Genomic DNA, 19,389 nt, shown 5'->3' with positions numbered 1-19,389 from the left:
TTGATCCGATGCTGCGTCTGCGGACGCATCATCAGATCAGAGAAGCCGGCAGTGTTTTTTTTCTACTTAAGACTCCTCCTGCGGCTTTTGCATATCATAGCACAAAGCGTACACCGTACACCTCTGAATCAGGCTAATGGTGCATACACACGGTCAGATCTGTCAGACGAACTATGAACGATTTGAACGATTTTACCAACGATTTCATGACCTTCGAACGATTTTTGACTGTATTAAAATTAATGAAAATCGACCAAATCTGGGGGCGTGGCCTGACCGTTAATGGAGGAAGCCGCATCCCGTTGGAGCTCCGGGCCAGCACAGAGGAACTCTAGCCTCTATAGCCCCATCCCGGTTAGCGGAGACCTCCAGACCCTCACTTACCTTCCCCTGGCTTGTCACTGGCCCAGCGGGTGAGAGCTGCGGAATCGGGAAGCGCAGTAGCCGCTTTCGCGGGTTGCAGCTGGCCTGCTGCCCCTTGAGCCGGGGACTGGAGCGCACAGACTGGCGGCTGCGGACTTCCGGCGGCGTCATCTCTGTGGTGGGCGCCCGACGGAGTCCTCCCTGCCGCACATCGCGTGACCCCTCTCCGGCCCTCTAGCCTCGGCTGCCCCGCTGCTGTGTCAGGGCTGGTGTTCCTGCTCCTGGGGACCCCCGGGAGACAACTCTGGGAGGAAGCCCCAGCGTCCTGAAGCCTCTGGCGGCCATCTGCTGCTGGTTATTGCTGCTGGGATACTAGCAATGAAACCCCCTAGCTGACAGGAATATCTGCTGCCCGTGACTCCCTGGAGTAAGGGGAGGGTGGTGAGTCCCTGAGGGGAGATTATATTGCATCTCTACATACCACTGCTTTACCTGCTCCATTGTCACGTGACCTGTTGGCCCTTCTCTCTATGTCTGGAGCTCCTGTATGACCATCTACACATACCCAGTTTATTTTTCACTAGCCTAACAGGTTCAATCAATCTCAGCTATTTAGCTTGCTCTGACATTTTTTTACTTTTGTGCTGGTGGATATTTGCCATTTACTCTACGCTGACTCCCTCTTGTGGTCTTTTGTGATAATTACATCAAGTACTAATTGCAGCCACAATTAGTGAACCTCCATGTGCTATTATATTTTCTGCCAGCCTCTCACACCCTTTTTTCTGAGGCTAAGATTCTCTTGGATGGTGCATCTCTGGAGTTAAAGATGTTCGCTTAATATTATCACCCAACCTGCCTGGATTATTATTGTAGAGCCCTGTGTCTCACTTTTTATACCGTAGTTTTTTTAATTTTTTTTATTATTTCACTATGTCGCAGAGAGGTAAGAAACCTCCACCATCCTCTGCAAATTTCTTCAGATCTAAATCCAAGGGTTCACGGAGTTCGTCATTACCCCCAGAATCCCCCTCCTCCCCTTGCTCATGCGAAGCTGGCATTGATCCTCAAATTCAAGCGGTTATGACTGGTTTATTGGAGGGAGTTCAATCTGCATTCAAGCAAGAACTGTCAAAAGCTATAACAGAATTTAAATCAGAATTGACATCTCTTGGCAACAGAACGGATGTGCTGGAATCTAAATCGGATGACTTATGCCGTTCCCAAAATCGTCTTGATAAAGAACTCTCTAGACTTCATGACGAGGTGGAGACACTCAAAGAAAGACAAGAGGACCAAGAGGATCGTTCTCATCGCAACAACTAACGTATCCGTAATATAGCAGAATCAGTCCTTGGTCCCTCCTTACCGTCATTTCTAAAAGACTTTTTTCAACACTTAGTCCCAGCTCTTACAAATGAAGATTGTTTATGTGATAGAGCCCATAGAGCACTCCGATCGAAGCCCTCTCCTACTCAACCTCCTAGAGACGTCATAGTTCGCCTGCACTATTTTCGTTCAAAGGAACGGATCTTGTTAGCTACTCGAGACTCTCCAGTGAGACTGAAGTTCTTGATTTCTACATCCCTGCTACCCTAAAGCAAACACTAGAGGCCATGCTCCCTTGTACCTGGCATAAAAAAAAGATGAAATATCTTGGTGTTTTCTTAACTCATCATCATCATCATCAGCTGTTTCAGGCAAATTTTCCCCGCCTTCTAGATTGTATTAAGTCTGATTTGTATGACTGGTCCAATTATTTTATTTCTTGGATAGGTAGAATAAATTCAGTTAAGATGAGCGTTCTCCCTCGGCTCTTGTATCTATTTCAGACCCTTCCGATCTACATTCCTCCATACGTGTTCAAATTCCTTCAGTACCAAACCTCATATTTCATATGGAACCGGAAACGTCCGCGGCTCAGACTAAAGTTGCTTCAGCGGCCTTCCAGGGGTGGGGGTTTGGGTATTCCTGATTTTAAAAAATATTATGCTGCGCAGCTCTCTCATTGTGCTCAGTGGTGTAACTTCGCTGCGGGGAAGGTCTGGGTGGCTATCGAGGCCGAGGAGCTGGGACTGGCTACTGTATCCTCCCTCTTGTGGATACCTAAGATTCATCGTCCCCGGACAGTTTCTTCTCATCCTGTAATTTCCCGTTCTTTAGCAATTTGGGATTTAGCCAATAGATGTTTTAAGTTAGCTCCAGCCCCGTCCCCTTTGATACCACTACTTCATAATCCATATTTTCCTCCTGGTTTATGTAAGTCATCTTTTACTGCCTGGTCATCGAGTAATATCTGTTATGTAAATGATATCACTATAGATACTAATTTCCCACAATTTTCTGAAATACGGGATAGAGTGGCAATTCTGTCCAAAGATTTTTTCCGGTTCCTACAAATTAGACATTTCCATTCCAAAATTAGCTCGATTCTGATTAGCAGATCTTTGACTTCTTTTGAGTCTTTATGTTGGAGACGACCCTCCACTAGGGGTCTTATTTCTACTATTTATTCCTTACTAGGGGAAGAAGTAAGCTCCAATCGGGATCCTCATGAGTTAGCGTGGGAACGAGATTTGGGACACACTATAGATGCTGAGGATTGGACGGAGATATGGGACAATGCTGCCACTAGTTCTATTTGCGTCAAAATTAAGGAAAATATTTATAAATTGCTACACCGATGGTATTATGTACCATCGCGGCTACAAGTAATGTTTCCCGATGCTTCGGATAGATGTTGGAGGGGTTGCGGTGGAGAGGACAATTTTTTGCGTATCTGGTGGACTTGTCCCAAACCTACTAGTATATGGCGGGAGGTTCTCGCTCTCCTCTCGCACCTCTTCGATATTACGATTCCCTCTGATCCTCTGCATTTTCTGCTTCCCTTGAGTCTGCCTTCTCTGTCCCGGTTTCAGAATAGGTTATTCCGACATATAGTGTCTGCTATGACCTGCCAAATTGCAGCGGATTGGAAAAACCCTCATCCCTCTCCGATGCAGGCAATATTATCACGTATCTGGTATATATACAAGATGGAATACATGACAGCTTTATTACGTAATACATCCAAAACCTTTGATAAAATATGGTCCCTTTGGCTGACATACCAAAATGTTTCCTCTCCATTTAACAATTAATTTTTCCTTTTATATTTTTTTTCTCTATTATGTTTAGTTTGAAAGAGAGTGATCCTATATGGAGTCCACCCATTCTTTTCTCCTCTTATTCTCCTTTGTCTTTCCTAAAGTCTTTCTTTTCCTTTTTTCTCTTTATTTTTTCTCTATTTTTAAACGGATTGCCACACCGTTGCTGCAAGATTTTTCTCTTGCTTCTATATTCCTTCTTTTCTTATAATGAGAAAATCTTCTATTATATTATATTATTATTCTGAAATAGTACAGTTCCCATTATAAAAGTATGTTATGTGCTGTACCTTATTTTTTAATATTGGTATGTACTGTTTTCTTTGTGATTTGCTCAATAAAAAGAGTTTATAAAAAAGAAAATGAAAATCGACCAAATCTGACTGCAAACACATCAGATGTCATATATCGTTATCTGACAAACGGGAACGCTCATCGTTGCAGGGACATGTCAGATTTTTTCCTTCAGTTACGAATGATTGATCGATTTTTAAAATAGTTATTGTACAAATCTGAAGGAAATCTGACCGTGTGTATGCACCATAAGAGAGTGGTGGACTGCTCACAGATACAGGTGCAAATATGTATTTATGCCCAGATTTATCAGTGAGTAATATTCTTGTTATCACTCGTTACTAATCTTAAATGGTGCTCCAACCAATCAGCTCATGTGTTTGAAAAATGACAGTTAGAATCTGATTAGTTGGAGCATTATTAAAGATTAGTAACGAGTGATAACAAGAATATTACTCGTTGATCAATCCGGGCCTTTTTTCCACGCACTCAGGGGGTCACTCAGACCCGCTCGCGAGCGCAGGACGCTCGCAAGCGGGTCGATGGTGCCCTACTGCGCATGCGCACGACGGAGGGAGCTCCGTCGTGCGCATGCGCGAGACCCGGCTAGCGATGGGATAGCCGTCGCTCCGGGTCTCGCACCAAAGGGGGCGTGCTGTCGATGTTGATTGACAGCACGCCCCCTTTGGTGGGCGTGCCGTGGGCGTGGCTGCCAGACAGAGGCGTTCCCATGGGAACGCCTACCGTCTGAAGCCGGCCCCACATCAGTAGTGATGTCAGTGGGAGTGATTTTGGCTCTGATAGAGCCAAAAATCACTCCAGGGCTTGCAGCAGCGAGACCCTACCACAGGGTCTCCGTCGCAAGCCCAATGGTCGCGATGGTCAAGACCATCGCGGCCATCATCATGGACGCTCGCTATAGGGTGGGTGGTCACCCACAGCTATGCGAGCGTCCAAGAGGCCGCTCCATTTTCATGTAGGAGGGCCCTGGTCAGAGCGTCCGCCTCTGAATCAGGCCCTCAAAGTGGGAGCGGAGGTCCAACTTGTGTTCAGCTCTGCCTCAGCCCCAGACTGTCTATATATAATCATTGATCTGCTGTGTTAACTGGCATTCAAGGGGTCCATAAAAACAAATGAATGAAAACAGGTAGCAGAATTTCCCAGCCGGGTGATTTAGTGCTATAGAGAAGATCAAATCAAATTTTTTTTTTTGAGGCACCATAGATAAGTTTATCATCCCAAAATACAAATTAAACATGGTTGATACATGAAACAGATACGTGATTCCTTACAGTATTAACAAATATGGGCTACACAGACTAAAAGAACTTGCAAAATCAAATTGTTTTTGACATTTTATAAAATATGCATCATATGGTAATTGCATTTCTTATCATTTATTTATTTTTTATCTCATGCACTTACAAAGTCATTCAGAATCTTTGTATAGTACAATGTCTCAGGAAAGAGTAAAGATGTCTATAAGAAAGTAGGAGTCTTGAGAGAAAAAGTTGGGCGTGTGAGATATCTCACAAATGGTCATGACCCCGTCTCTTTCTGTGTTTCTTGCAGAGTTTTTTGAAGAATGTATAAGGAATTCAGAGATTGACGCAATGAAACCTGTGATTATGAAGAATTCTGTCTATGTGCCAAGAACAGCCACCAGGCGCATTAAGAGCTGCCGCTTTCATCACCAGAGACCCAGCTTCTCTCGATGTGAGTCACTTATTATATCTCACTTATGTTCCTTATTCTACTGACGTTAGTATGTGAATATTCAGAATGTGACTCCGCAGCTATTGTTGAACTACATGTCTTATCATGCAGTGACTGCGAGGCTTCCTCAGTCCAATCTTTAAGATAGGTATTTGCAAACATATGCAACAAAGACCTCTGGATTTATATTATCATGTAGTATTTAAGCCTTTTTACTGTTTTTTTTTTTGGCAGTGTGCTGGAGAGAAACTTTTTTTTCTTTTTTTTTTTCATGCAGTCCAGAGTAATCCCCCCCCCCCTTTACAAGCACCTGTGAAACACCATTAGTTTGATATGAGCAACCACTAATTTTGTATTGCAATCTTTAGGATGTATCTGATAAGCAATCATTAATGGTAATATATTAATTGCAAAATATGTGATTGTGTGTACAAATGTGCCAGCATCACCACTTTGGCAAACATAGATGCACATATGCTTTCCAATTATTGGGAGTGCCCTGTGTGGATGTTTTGTGTGGCCATTTGTAGGATTGTGGGCCCAGATGGGAAAGAACATGCTGGAAAAAAGTGACTGACATATAACTTGCATGAGGAAACCCTCACAAGCTAGGGAAGAATATATAAACTCCACATAGGGCCGTGGTGGGGATCGAACCCATGATCTCAGTGCTGTAAGGCAGTAATGCTAACCATTACACCCTCTGTGCCGCCCTCAAATTGACTTCTGCTTTACTGTATTACTCTCCCTAGGCCACATTTAATGAGGTTGCCTCAATCCACCCAACCCTTCTGATTACAAAGAGGAAATATTCGAACCACTGATTGAAGCCATATTGATATGCTAAACCAGGGGTAGCCAACCCTGGTCCTCGTGAGCTACCAACAGTTCACGTTTTCCAAACCACCTAGCAGGTGCACAGGTGTATTCATTACTAACTAAAGGCCCCCATACATCAACAATTGATTGCAGCAATCGTGCAATTTGCAATCGATTGTGTATAAAAATCTTTCCCTTTTTCAATCAATTGTGGCAATTCTGCAATCGATTGAAAAAGGGAAAGATTTTTATACACAATCGATTGCAAATTGCACGATTGCTGCAATCATTTGCTGATGTATGGGGGCCTTAACACATTTGAAAAATCCACAGGTGGAGCTAATTATATCACTTGTGACTCTGTGAGGAGACCTGGAAAACATGCACTGTTGGTAGCTCTTGAGGACCAGGGTTGGCTACCACTGCGCTAAACCATGCAGTTGTGCAAGCATTGGCACATGACTCTAAAACAGCTTTTTTTTCTTTGCAGCGCTATAAATTAGCTGAATTTGATCTCATTTAGGGTTATACTAATCTTGGCCTAAACATAGGCAACAAAAGGTTGTTGCAAAAAAGTGTACTTTGTGTATATGTTGAGTTGTACTAATCTCAATATTCTATCAACTCAAAATACAACAGTATCAGGTATGTCTCAGTTGTACAAATGTGTAATAGGAATTTTAAAAGGGATTTTGGTGTGTTCTAATCCTCAAGTGTGTCATGGACTCTAATTGGAAGGTTATTATTGGAACACCCAAAAAATAAAACAGTCATAACCAGTAGTGTACACTGTGTGAGATAGTTGTTGTATTTGTTCAATTTCAGTTAGTATTTACTACACACACCCTTCAAGTCCAAAAAGCATGCCTTGGATGAGTTTTTGATGCTGCCCATTGGTGGTTGTCATACAGTGACATTTGGCTGGTGTGATATATATTTGATACAGCATGTCAGTGTTGGACATTCATTTATAAGCCTCGATGTCTATTGGTGTCTGATTAAATATTTTCTTTAAAATAAATCTCGAATGAAGGAGCTATTTTCCAATACACAGGGAAGGAGGACTAGCCCTGATGGAAATCAATCTGACAGCATATTTGCTAAAATAAAATGCATTGGGTGACACCTCTGGGACTGGTGTTTCTGATATTGGCTGATGCTCCAGACTTGATTGATCGTGTTTCAATGCATTTATATTGTCACAATCCCTGGCTGCGGCTTATCTCCTTCCGGCTCTGAGCTTCCACTGACTGGAAATGCACAGGATTCCATTCCGTTAGTTGCTAGGCGCTCTGGACGCCGCAGGGTGATCCATGGTTTCAGATGTTGCTGATGATTGGTTCCCTCACCTATTTGTATCATCTGGACTTTTGCCACCTTGCCGGTTATAGCGTTTCCCATTAACGCTCGGCTCTGCTGCACGGTCAGCGCTCCTGTGTCTGTTTAGTTCAGTTGCTCCTCTCGTCTACGGCTTCTCAGCCTTGCTCCAGTCTGTTCCTGTTCATCTCCAACCAGGGGCTGCTATATCGTCCCAGCATGTAGCTGCTTGTGCCAACCTGGCGGCACAGGACGCAATCCTGCGTACCACCGCCTGTGTCAACCCGGCGGCACAGGTCGCACTCCAGCGCCCAGCCTGCTTGTTTCAACCCGGCGGCACAGGTCGCACTCCAGCACCCAGCCTGCTTGTGTCAACCCGGCAGCACAGGTCACACTCCAGCGCCCAGCCTGCTTTTGCCAACCCGGCGGCACAGGTCGCAATCCAGTATCCTAACTACTCAATCCAGCTTATCCCCGTTGTGTCAATACGGCAGCACAGGACGCAATCCTGCGTATCACCGCCAGTGCCAACCTGGCGGCACATTCTCCAGACCATCACAGCCTGCCAAGGCTGCTACATGGCCCAAAGGCCGCACCTGGATCTATGGCACACAGGCTACAGCCTGCCAAGGCTGCTACTCGGCCCACAGGTCGCACCTGGATCTATGGCACACAGGCCATAGCCTGCCTAGGCTGCTACACGACCCAAAGGCCGCACCTCGATCTACGGCCCACAGGCCACAGCCTGCCTAGGCTGCTACACGGCCCAAAGGCCGCACCTGGATCAATGGGCCGCAGCCTGCTCAGGCAGCTACTCGACCCAAAGGTCGTACCTTGATCTACGGGCCAAAGGCCGCATCTTACCACACAACCCTCGGGGCCCGACTAGCCAAGCATGCCAGCCCTCAGGGCTGTTGCGGGGCTATCTATACAGCATTCCTCAAGGGGTACCCCTGACCTAGCTCCTCACATGTTCCTCCGCTCTGCACAAATAACAGTCTATTCCCTCCTGAATTCGTAACATATATTCAGATAAGCAAATTGATTTTTCTAAATGTACGAGCAGTTCTTTAGAGTCTGATAAACTATATTCTAATGGAACACATACTATACTACAGTATGTGTTTGCCGTTTGTCTTCCTCTGTTGATAAGGAGGAGACCTCATTGGAAGCTCTTGACAAGTGGTTCAGATAAGCTATTTATTCATATCATTTTGGTACGAGACTTGAGTGCTGTCATGGTTCCATATTGGGTTCAGGTAGTTTAGAGTCAGCAAACAAGATTCCCCGCACAGGCAGGTGTCTTATAGATGAGGTGTGTATAGGTGAGACAGGTGAAGTGATGCACACACAGATTATGAGAATAAGGAGAGCCAGGACATATTCTGATGTGAATAAATTGGGGAAAAATGTGTCCTAAATTATGAATTTAATGTGGCTTTATAATAAATTTATCAAGGCAGTTATAAAAATTTGGAATAATGCAATGAGGTCTTACACATTGCAATGTACAAAGAGAGAAGAAAAAACAATGTTAATGATAAACCAGTTAACATCAATCAGAGATATGGAAAAAAGCAAATTACATGTAATTTTAAAAACTTATGTTATATTGAGCTAACAGAGTTAACTGTGCCCTATACTTGCCATAAGCATAAGAAATATTATCATGGTTAAAAGTAAAAATCCAGAATATGAACATGACCTCATCACAATTTTACTATGGGAAAACTAGGGAAAGGGGCGTGGCTTAATGGATCAGCCATTCAGGGAGGTGAGTGTATGTTGCAGGTCACGCCGGGGTGGAGTGAAGCTCCATGCATTGGTGGTGACACATCGGATCTCTGCTATCGATGGCAAAATCATAAACCATTGATAGTTGTTAAGCATCGATGGTCAATAGTCAGCCCTGGATATATAGTGTAGATTGAGAGAATAAAATATTGTTTGGTTTGGCACATTATTTATTACAGCATGCAAATCTATCTAGCTGCTCAGGCATACACTATGGGCCTGACGTGAAGTTGGACAGGAATCCAGTGTATATGCTGCCACATTGCATACAAAAAAAAAAATTGTATACTTTCTCGTATGCAGAGAAGTATGCATCTTTCTGTCTGCACACTCAGGACCTCATTCAGAGCCGATCGCTCTGAATGAGGGCGGCCGCATCTAAAAAATGATCCGGCCTCCTGGCTGCTCGGTGGGATGTGGGTTACCACCCACAGCTTTAGCGAGCGGCCAGGATGCTTGCAACGAGACCCTTGTGGTAGGGTCTCATCTGCCGCAAGCCCCAGAGAGCTTTCGGCTCTAATAGAGCTGGAAGCTCTTCCACTGACATCACTGGTGATGTCAGTGGGGCCGCCCACAAACGGCAGGGGTTCGCTTGGGAACGCCTCCGTTTGTGAAGCCACCCCCCGCCACGCCTACAAAACGGGTCGAGGTGTCGATCAACATGGACAGCCGCCCATTTTGTAGTGAGCCACGGAGCGAGAGAATTTCTCTCTCGCTCCGGGGCTTGCGCACAGCCAAACATCGACCCGCTTGCGAGCGCTCAAGCGCTTGCGAGCGGGTCTGAATGAGGTCCTCAGCCTGCTACTAATCATCATCAGTGAGCACTTGCACCAGCCTTTATTTGGTATAAATACCTCTGGAAATAGATGTACTTATGCTTACTGCCAGCTCTGCTTGGCCCACAGATGCATCCTCTCTCCCTCGCTGGCATTTGCCTATGTAAGAACGCTTCATTATAGGCCAGTTACACCTCTTGATTGTGCAGATACAATCATAATACGTATAAGTCTGCATTGCCTGCAGATGCATTGGCTCAGGTCCGGAGTATGTGCAGTGCGATAACACACACAATATGCTCTTCAAATCACATCAGTCTTTATTCTTTTATCAGCAGCAGTGTGGAGAGCAGGGGCTGATCCAGGATGGGGACGATCAGTGCGATCACATTCCCTTGTAACAGTTCTTACCTGTCCACTGCTGCTGGCCGCTGTATTACAGAGTAGCTACATCGGTACTTCATGTGGGGGGAGAGAGGAGACTGCTGCGGCTCAGCGGCATGTGCTGGGCTGGGGAAGGAGGCAGCATTATATTTTATATGTTTACTATTGCACTAACATTCTGCTTCTTAAACATTTGTATGAACTAGGGGTGAGCGGGCTCGGATTTCTGAAATCCGAACCCCCCCGAGCCCCCCCGTTCCGAGGCCGATTCGAGTCAGGCTCGACTTTTCCCGCCTGACTCGGATCTGAAATCGAGGCAAAACGTCATCATCCCGCCTTCCGGGTCTCGCGGGTTTTGGATCCTGTATAAGGTACCCGCATCGGCGCCATTTTCTCACTCGGCTGTGGACAGTGAAGAGGGAGGGTGGGAGTTAGGGCTGACTGGGCTGTGTAGTGTAGTGCAGTGCAGTGTAGTGTAGTGCTATGCTGTGCTGCGCTGTGCTGCTGTTGTCCATAGGGGCTGTGTCCACTCCAAAGTCCTGTGCAGTGTCCCAGTCCTAAAGGGGTGCTGTAGTGTTGTCCAGGGTTCTGTCCGTCAGGGGTGCTCCCCCCAAGTGCAAAAAAATAAATATTTTTTCTGTGTTTGTGAATTGTGTGCACTGTAGATGCACGTGCATCAACAAAGGAGCAGCGCCAAGCGTGCGCCTGTGTCCCATAAGTAAAAGGCCGGCTGGCTTGTCCGTTAAAGGGTGCTGTAACCCCCAAAGGGCACTCCAAACAAAATAAAAAAATATTTTCTGTGTTTGTGAATTGTGTGGGCTGTAGCCGCACGTGCATCAACAAAGGAGCAGCGTCAAGCGTGCGCCTGTGTCCCATAAGTAAAGGGCCGGCTGGCTCATTTCTTAAAGGGTGGTGTAACCCACAAAGTGCACTAGTCTCCAACAAAAATAAAAAATTATTTTCTGTGTTTGTGTGCGCCTTAGCCGCACGTATATATCAATATAACATAAATGGAGGACCAAACTTTCTCCGATAAAAATAAAATAGGGAAAGATCAAGAACCACTTCCTCCTAGTGCTGAAGCTGCTGCCACTAGTCATGACATAGACGATAACATGCCATCAACGTCATCTGCCAAGGCCAATGCCCAATGTCATAGTAGAGGGCACATACAATCCAAAATGACACAGTTCCGGAAAATGACCTTTAAAAAAACATTTAAATCATCTGAAGAGAAACGTAAACTTGCCAATATGCCATTTACGACACGGAGTGGCAAGGAACGGCTAAGGTCTTTCCCTATGTTCATGACTAGTGGTTCAGCTTCACATGACGATGGAAGCCCTCCTCCCGCTAAAAAAATCAAACGAGTTAAGCTGGCAAAAGCACAGCGAAGAACTGTGCGTTCTAAGAAGATATCACAAATCCCCAAGGAGAGTCCAAGTGTGGTGGCGGTTGCGATGCCTGACCTTCCCAGCACTGGACGGGAAGAGGTTGCTCTTTCCACCATTTGCACGCCCCCTGCAAGTGCTGAAAGGAGCACCCACAGTCCACTTGCTGATATGCAAATTGAAGATGTCACTGTTGAAGTACAACAGGATGAGGATACTGGTGTAGCTGGCACTAAGGAGGAAGTTGGCGAGGAGGATTCTGATGGTGATGTGGTTTGTTTAAATCAGGCTCCGGGGGAGACAGTTGTTGTCCGTGGGATGAAAAAGCCCATCACGGTCATGCCTGGGCAGAAGACCAAACATTCCACCTCTTTGGTCTGGCAATATTTCTATCCAAATCCGGACAACAACTGTCTTGCCATATGTACCATATGTAAAGGTGAAATAAGTAGGGGTAGGGACGTTAACCACCTAGGAACATCCTCCCTTATACGGCACCTGCAGCGCGTTCATAAAAAGTTACTGTCAAGTTCAGAAACTTTGGCTAAGACTGTAAGCAGCCAGGGACACCTAAATCCCTTTTTCCTGTTTTATCCAAGGAATCGGTGGATGAGGAGGATGAGGACGACATCTTGCCTCCATAGAGCCAGTTTGTGTAGGGACACATTAATTGCCAGCTTGTTTTGTGGGGGCCCAAACGAACCAATCATTTCAGCCACAGTCATGTGGCAGACCCTGGCGCTGAAATTATTGGTTTGTTAAAGTGTGCATGTCCTTTTTATACAACATAAGGGTGGGTGGGAGGGCCCAAGGACAATTCCATCTTGCACCTCTTTTTTTTCTTTGCAGAATGTACTGTTTGGGGCCTAGTTTTTCAAACTGCCATCCTGTCTGCCACTGCAGTGCCACTCCTAGATGGGCCACGTGTTTGTGCCGCCTACTCGTGTCGCTTAGCATAGTCATCCTGCTACCTCGGTGCAATCTTTTGGCCATAAAAACAATATTGTGAGGTGTTCAGAATAGACTGGAAATGAGTGGAAATGAAGGTTATTGAGGTTAATAATTGCATAGGAGCAGAAAAACCCACATTCTGTGATTTAAGCTGTTTTTATGCTTTTTTTCAAAAAAATACAGTTTCAAAACACAAAACCCAGAACCCAAAACACGGAAGGGTGGTTTTGGCAAAACCAATCCAGATCCAAAACACGAAGAAAGATCCAGATCCAAAACCAAAACACAAAACACGAAAAGTGGCCGGTGCACACCCCTAGTATGAACAGGGTACCATGTCCTATGGAATATGAGGGTGACTATGAAAAGGCCTTCTACAATCTCTAGTGAACACCAGATTAAAAGGGGAGAGTCAGCTGGTTTCCACAGTTAGGGGTTGCCAGGTTTAAAATTCAAATAAAGTTTATAGAGACAAGGGTCCAAAAAATATTGCCAGCCATACTGTAAAATAGGATATAGGCATATCATATTACACAATAAAACATCATCAGTATATATATACAGTAAATAAAAACTTCAGAATTGCACTGCTTTATAAATGGTTTAAAATGCCAAAATGTTTGTGTCTAGCAAGCACAGTGACAGTATTTCATACCTGTCGGAGACCTCCGATATAGTCAGGCAACAACTCTGGGCCTCATAGACTACAGGTGGATGCAACCCAGTCACACTGCAGTGGTCGGGGCATGTCATCAAATCCTGTCTTTCCCCAACTTTACAGAGCTACAGTTCCCTTAACATCTCCTGGTGAATGTTGGCAATTATGGAGTAAAAATGTGTACTCTTCTCTGATAAAGGAGAACTAAAGTTAAAATATGTAACAAAAAGCCAGAACTGGAATGGTAATAAAAAAGGTGTGTGTGTGTGTGTATGTATGTATGTATGTATATATATATCTATATATCTATCTATATATCTATATATCTATCTATATATCTATATATCTATCTATATATATATATATATATCTATATATATCCCTAAAAAAAACAAGTATTTACTGAATCCCTGATTCAGCATAAATTGAGAAATAAAGTAATACATATGGTCAGAGAAATACAGATCATCAATGATTATAGATAACACACTATATGGAGTAGCCTCAGCTGGAAAGAAATCCCGTAATTGTTACAGACTTATATTGTATTCATTTGAGGTGTGACATTTTTAAAGTGAGATAGTGTGCAAAATAAAATAGAGACCTGCCCCATTCTCTCACTGTCTATAAACCATCTTATCTCATCTGTAGGGTGTTTGGGGCTGTAGGCCGGAGGTCCCGATCTGTCATCCATTAAAATCTGCCACTGCCAAACCCCCAGATTGAGGTACTCTATACCCACTTCTTGGTCCCCAAGTATGCAGTATACTGTATATCTGTACCTGCTCCCTTCTTGGTCCCCATGGATACAGTATATATCTGTACCTGTCCCCTTCTTGGTCCCCATTGATACAGTATATATCTGTACCTGCCCCCTTCTTGGTCCCCATGGATACAGTATATATCTGTACCTGTCCCCTTCTTGGTCCCCATGGATACAGTATATATCTGTACCTGCCCCCTTCTTGGTCCCCATGGATACAGTATATATCTGTACCTGCCCCCTTCTTGGTCCCCATGGATACAGTATATATCTGTACCTGCCCCCATCTTGGTCCCCATGGACACAGTATATATCTGTACCTGCCCCCTTCTTGGTCCCCATGGATACAGTATATATCTGTACCTGCCCCCTTTTTGGTCCCCATGGATACAGTATATATCTGTACCTGTCCCCTTCTTGGTCCCCATTGATACAGTATATATCTGTACCTGCCCCCTTCTTGGTCCCCATGGATACAGTATATATCTGTACCTGTCCCCTTCTTGGTCCCCATGGATACAGTATATATCTGTACCTGCCCCCTTCTTGGTCCCCATGGATACAGTATATATCTGTACCTGCCCCCTTCTTGGTCCCCATGGATACAGTATATATCTGTACCTGCCCCCATCTTGGTCCCCATGGACACAGTATATATCTGTACCTGCCCCCTTCTTGGTCCCCATGGATACAGTATATATCTGTACCTGCCCCCTTTTTGGTCCCCATGGATACAGTATATATCTGTACCTGTCCCCTTCTTGGTCCCCATTGATACAGTATATATCTGTACCTGCCCCCTTCTTGGTCCCCATGGATACAGTATATATCTGTACCTGTCCCCTTCTTGGTCCCCATGGATACAGTATATATCTGTACCTGCCCCCTTCTTGGTCCCCATGGATACAGTATATATCTGTACCTGCCCCCATCTTGGTCCCCATGGATACAGTATATATCTGTACCTGTCCCCTTCTTGGTCCCCATGGATACAGTATATATCTGTACCTGTCCCCTTCTTGGTCCCCATGGATACAGTATATATCTGTAGCTGCCCCCTTCTTGGTCCCCATGGATACAGTATATATCTGTACCTGCCCCCTTCTTGGTCCCCATGGATACAGTATATATCTGTACCTGTCCCCTTCTTGGTCCCCATGGATACAGTATATATCTGTACCTGTCCCCTTCTTGGTCCCCATGGATACAGTATATATCTGTAGCTGCCCCCTTCTTGGTCCCCATGGATACAGTATATATCTGTACCTGCCCCCTTCTTGGTCCCCATGGATACAGTATATATCTGTACCTGTCCCCTTCTTGGTCCCCATGGATACAGTATATATCTGTACCTGTCCCCTTCTTGGTCCCCATGGATACAGTATATATCTGTACCTGCCCCCTTCTTGGTCCCCATGGATACAGTATATATCTGTACCTGCCCCCTTCTTGGTCCCCATGGATAGAGTATATAACTGTATCTGGCCATCCCTTGGTTCCCCTGGATACATACTGTATATTTCTGTACCTGCTCCCTTCTTGGTGCCCTCGGAGAGAGTATAGAATTGTATGCGGCCTACCCTTGGTTCCCCTGGATACATATATATCTGTACCTGGCCCCATCTTGGTGCCCCTGGATAGAGTATATATTTGTAAAAGTTACAAGATGACTTTTTAATATTGAATCAAGAGCACAAAGCCTGACATACTGCCCATATTGTTTTCTGGTAAATCTGTCCTGAAGCAGTGAAATGTATCCCATAAGCGAGATATTCTCTTATTGCCTGTAGATGAGAGTATTAGGTACATTATGCTTGTGGAGAAGGCATTCTGTAATAATATCTGTTCAAAGTCTTATAAATTTATGGCGCTTTGGAGATTAAAGGGATTTAGGGGAGCAGAATCTCAATCATAAGGTCAATCCTAACCGTCTCATGTTACCTCTCTCTCTTATTTGACAGCAGCAGGGAGCGACCCTGACAGGTGGGAGATTACTTCATTGTAACCCTTTCCATGCCTGTCCTGGCTCAGCATGCCCATTCACTCCATTACTACCCAATTTAGAGAGACCCTATCTCCAAATTGTGCATATTTGGGTATCTGTGACAATGAGTTAATGGATTATGTCATCAAATATTCATTGACCTACATAACGTGCCACCCATCTGTTACAGAAATGCCACCTGCCTCTTCCTTTTATTTTGTTGTTTCCTAATATACTGTAGATACCATTCTATGCAAATTATAGGAACAGACTAAGCAGTCATTCTAGAAGTGTAACTAATACATGTCTTACAAATGGATGGGAAGCTACTGTACTGTATGCATAAATGTATAAATGATGTGCTGAACCCACTGGGCCTGTGTCAGAGGCGGATGCAAATGTCGCTGACGCTGCATATTTGTATGTAGCGGCTGTGCGAAAATACGCAAAAGCCGCAGGAGACACCTTGTGTAAAAAGATAGCTACTGTCGATTTCTCTGATCCGCTGCTGCATCCGAAGATACAGCATCAGATCAACATTGGGACCATCGGTTGCAGCATCAGACCTCTGAGTAACCCACAGGATGCCCGGCAAAACTGTGCTGCTGGGGCCAGTGAAACTGCTTCCGAGGATACAGCCACTGGCTTTGGCATGCCCAGAAAATGGGGCCTATGTCCCAATTTTTTGGAATGCTCCCTATCAATCAAGCTGCGGGTAACCGGGCACTGTGACCGGAGCAGCAGCACCATCGCGAGACGTGCACTGAGGCTCCGGCACGTGCGCAGACTCGACAACATCAGCCAATTGCGACAGGGTTGCCATGTATTTTATGATAGGCAGCCACCAGCACTGGTTTTGTCATCACGTTGACCAGAAATAATTTGATTGGGGCACAAACATCTGGCACCCCTGCAGCAGCCCTGCGGCACCCAGTTTGGGAGCCACTGGCCTAAGATATAGTGTGCTATAAATCCTAATAGATAATATTATGCCTAATGCTGTGTCAAAAGGAGGATGCCATTATTCACTCCCGGTCTGAGCTATACACATGCATTTCTGATTTCTCTTGGCTTAACCCTTTATTAAGTAAGACAAAACAGTGAAAGAGTCGTTTCAACAGACATTAGGCTCTTCACTACTTAATAAATAGACCACATAATTATCCAACTTTCACTTGTCCTTTGGTATGTGTCATACAGGTCTAGTTACTATAGGGAGAGAGCCTATGGGGGAAATGTAATAGCCTGTGGACTGCAGGCATCAGTGAGTTCCGTGCGAGACTGCCCGATGTTTTGAAGGACTTAGTATGATTTACCGCATGGCCAGCGGTTCTAATCCCATCAGCGGCAGCCCGACAGCGGAGGAAATCCCGATTGTCCTGAGGGTAAGTATAACTAACCTAATTCCCCCCCCCCCAACCCTCCCTTAGGGGTGCCTAACCCTAACCTCCCCCCGAGGTGCCTAACCATAACCTCCCCCTGGGGGTGCCTAATCCCCCCTTCCCTAGCCTAAACCTAACCTCCCGTGGGGGGTGCCTAACCCTAAATCCACCCCGGGAGCCCCTAACCTAACCCTCCCCCTTCGGGCTCCCCGGCGTAGGTCTAATGACAGGCGTCGGGACAGCGACACCTGTAATTAGTGCCTTGCTGGGATTAGACAGTCGGGAAGCCAGCGGTTGGGATTACGTCCGGCTTCCCGACTGCTTCCCGTTTTAAAGTATCATTCATTTAATAGGCAGAACCAGGTTGATTTTGCATTTAAATGACTGCTACTTTAAAACATTGGGCAGTCTCGCACAGAAGTCACTGATGCCTGCAGTCCGCAGGCTATTATCTTTACCTCTATACCTACTAAAACTATAATTGATAGCTATTGCTGGTGTAAGAAGGATACTGGAGGTAAAGTTACAACCACAATCCTCTTATCGCTATCACCAACTCAGGACGGCAATAGCGGATGTTTGGTAGAGGAAAAAAGGCTTATTACCTAACATTTTTCCCAATTATTTATTAAAATATTTATTTTCTTTTGCATTTTTTCATCCATGTTTTGATATTATTTATGTAATACAGGTTGGGTCTCCCATATCCAAATATTCCGAAATACAGAATTTTTTTTAGCATGACTGAGATAGTGAAACCTTTGCTTTTTGATTGTTTAATGTACACAAACTTTATTTAAGGAACAAAATTATCAAAAATATTGTATAAAATAACCTTCAGGCTGTGTGTATAAGGTGTATAGGAAACATAAATTAATTTCATGTATGTACACAAACTTGAGCACAAAATTATTGAAAATATAGTATAAAATGGCCTGCAGTCTGTGTGTATAAGGTTTATATAACACATAAATGCATTCCGTGTTTAGATTTGTGTCCCATTACCAAGATCTCTCATTATGGTATACACGTATTCCAAACTACGGAATATTCCGATATCCACAATATCCCTGGTCCCGAGCATTTTGGATATGGGAGACTCAACCTGTATTGAAAATAGAATTGGAAGCCCAAGTCCAGGCTTCCAGTCCATTGCACATGTGTGAGCAGGCAAAGCTGAGTCACACATGAACAAAGACTTATAAGGAGCTGGATGATGTAGTGGTAATAATACTCTTAATGATGCTAGCCAGTATTATTGTGGAAGTTAGTATCGCTCAGTATTTTCTTGAATATGTTGTAATAAATGGAAAGACTGTTATCTCAGATGGGATACATACACATTAGGGATTGATATTTTAAGATGCGGCCAAATACACTCCATCCAGTTACAGAACATTCTGCCAAATACAAAATGGGACTGGAAAACTAATTTGCATAATGCATAAACAGGAAGGAGTCTAAGTGATAAAAATGTGTCTCTATTATGTCTCTGGAGTCAATCACTTCATAACTTTCACAAATGGTTGCACTAAACGTTTGCATGGTTTGCATGAGGGCTTTTCCCGTACGGATAGATGCATCTGCTAGTTGTGGATATAAATGCATTTCAACATGATTAAATGTGCTACATGTTCCCATATTGTGCAGA

General features: G+C 44.5%; 1 protein-coding gene across 1 annotated transcript in view; it reads left to right on the top strand.

The window, feature by feature from the left end:
- PLEKHD1 (pleckstrin homology and coiled-coil domain containing D1) overlaps positions 1 to 19,389 on the top strand; it is a 45,460-nt gene that overhangs the window by 23,859 nt on the left and 2,212 nt on the right. Inside the window, exon 12 of the mRNA XM_088456489.1 lies at positions 5,376 to 5,519. Within this exon, the coding sequence (XP_088312615.1) occupies positions 5,376 to 5,519 (144 nt within the window). The remainder of the gene's footprint in view (positions 1 to 5,375; positions 5,520 to 19,389) is intronic.

The sequence above is a fragment of the Taudactylus pleione genome, unplaced genomic scaffold (genome assembly GCF_031769625.1).
Source record: "Taudactylus pleione unplaced genomic scaffold, aTauple2 ptg000707l, whole genome shotgun sequence".
Classification (NCBI taxonomy): Eukaryota; Metazoa; Chordata; class Amphibia; order Anura; family Myobatrachidae; genus Taudactylus; species Taudactylus pleione.
Note: the sequence above shows the minus strand (reverse complement) of the source record. Positions and strands in the feature narration are given on the sequence as shown.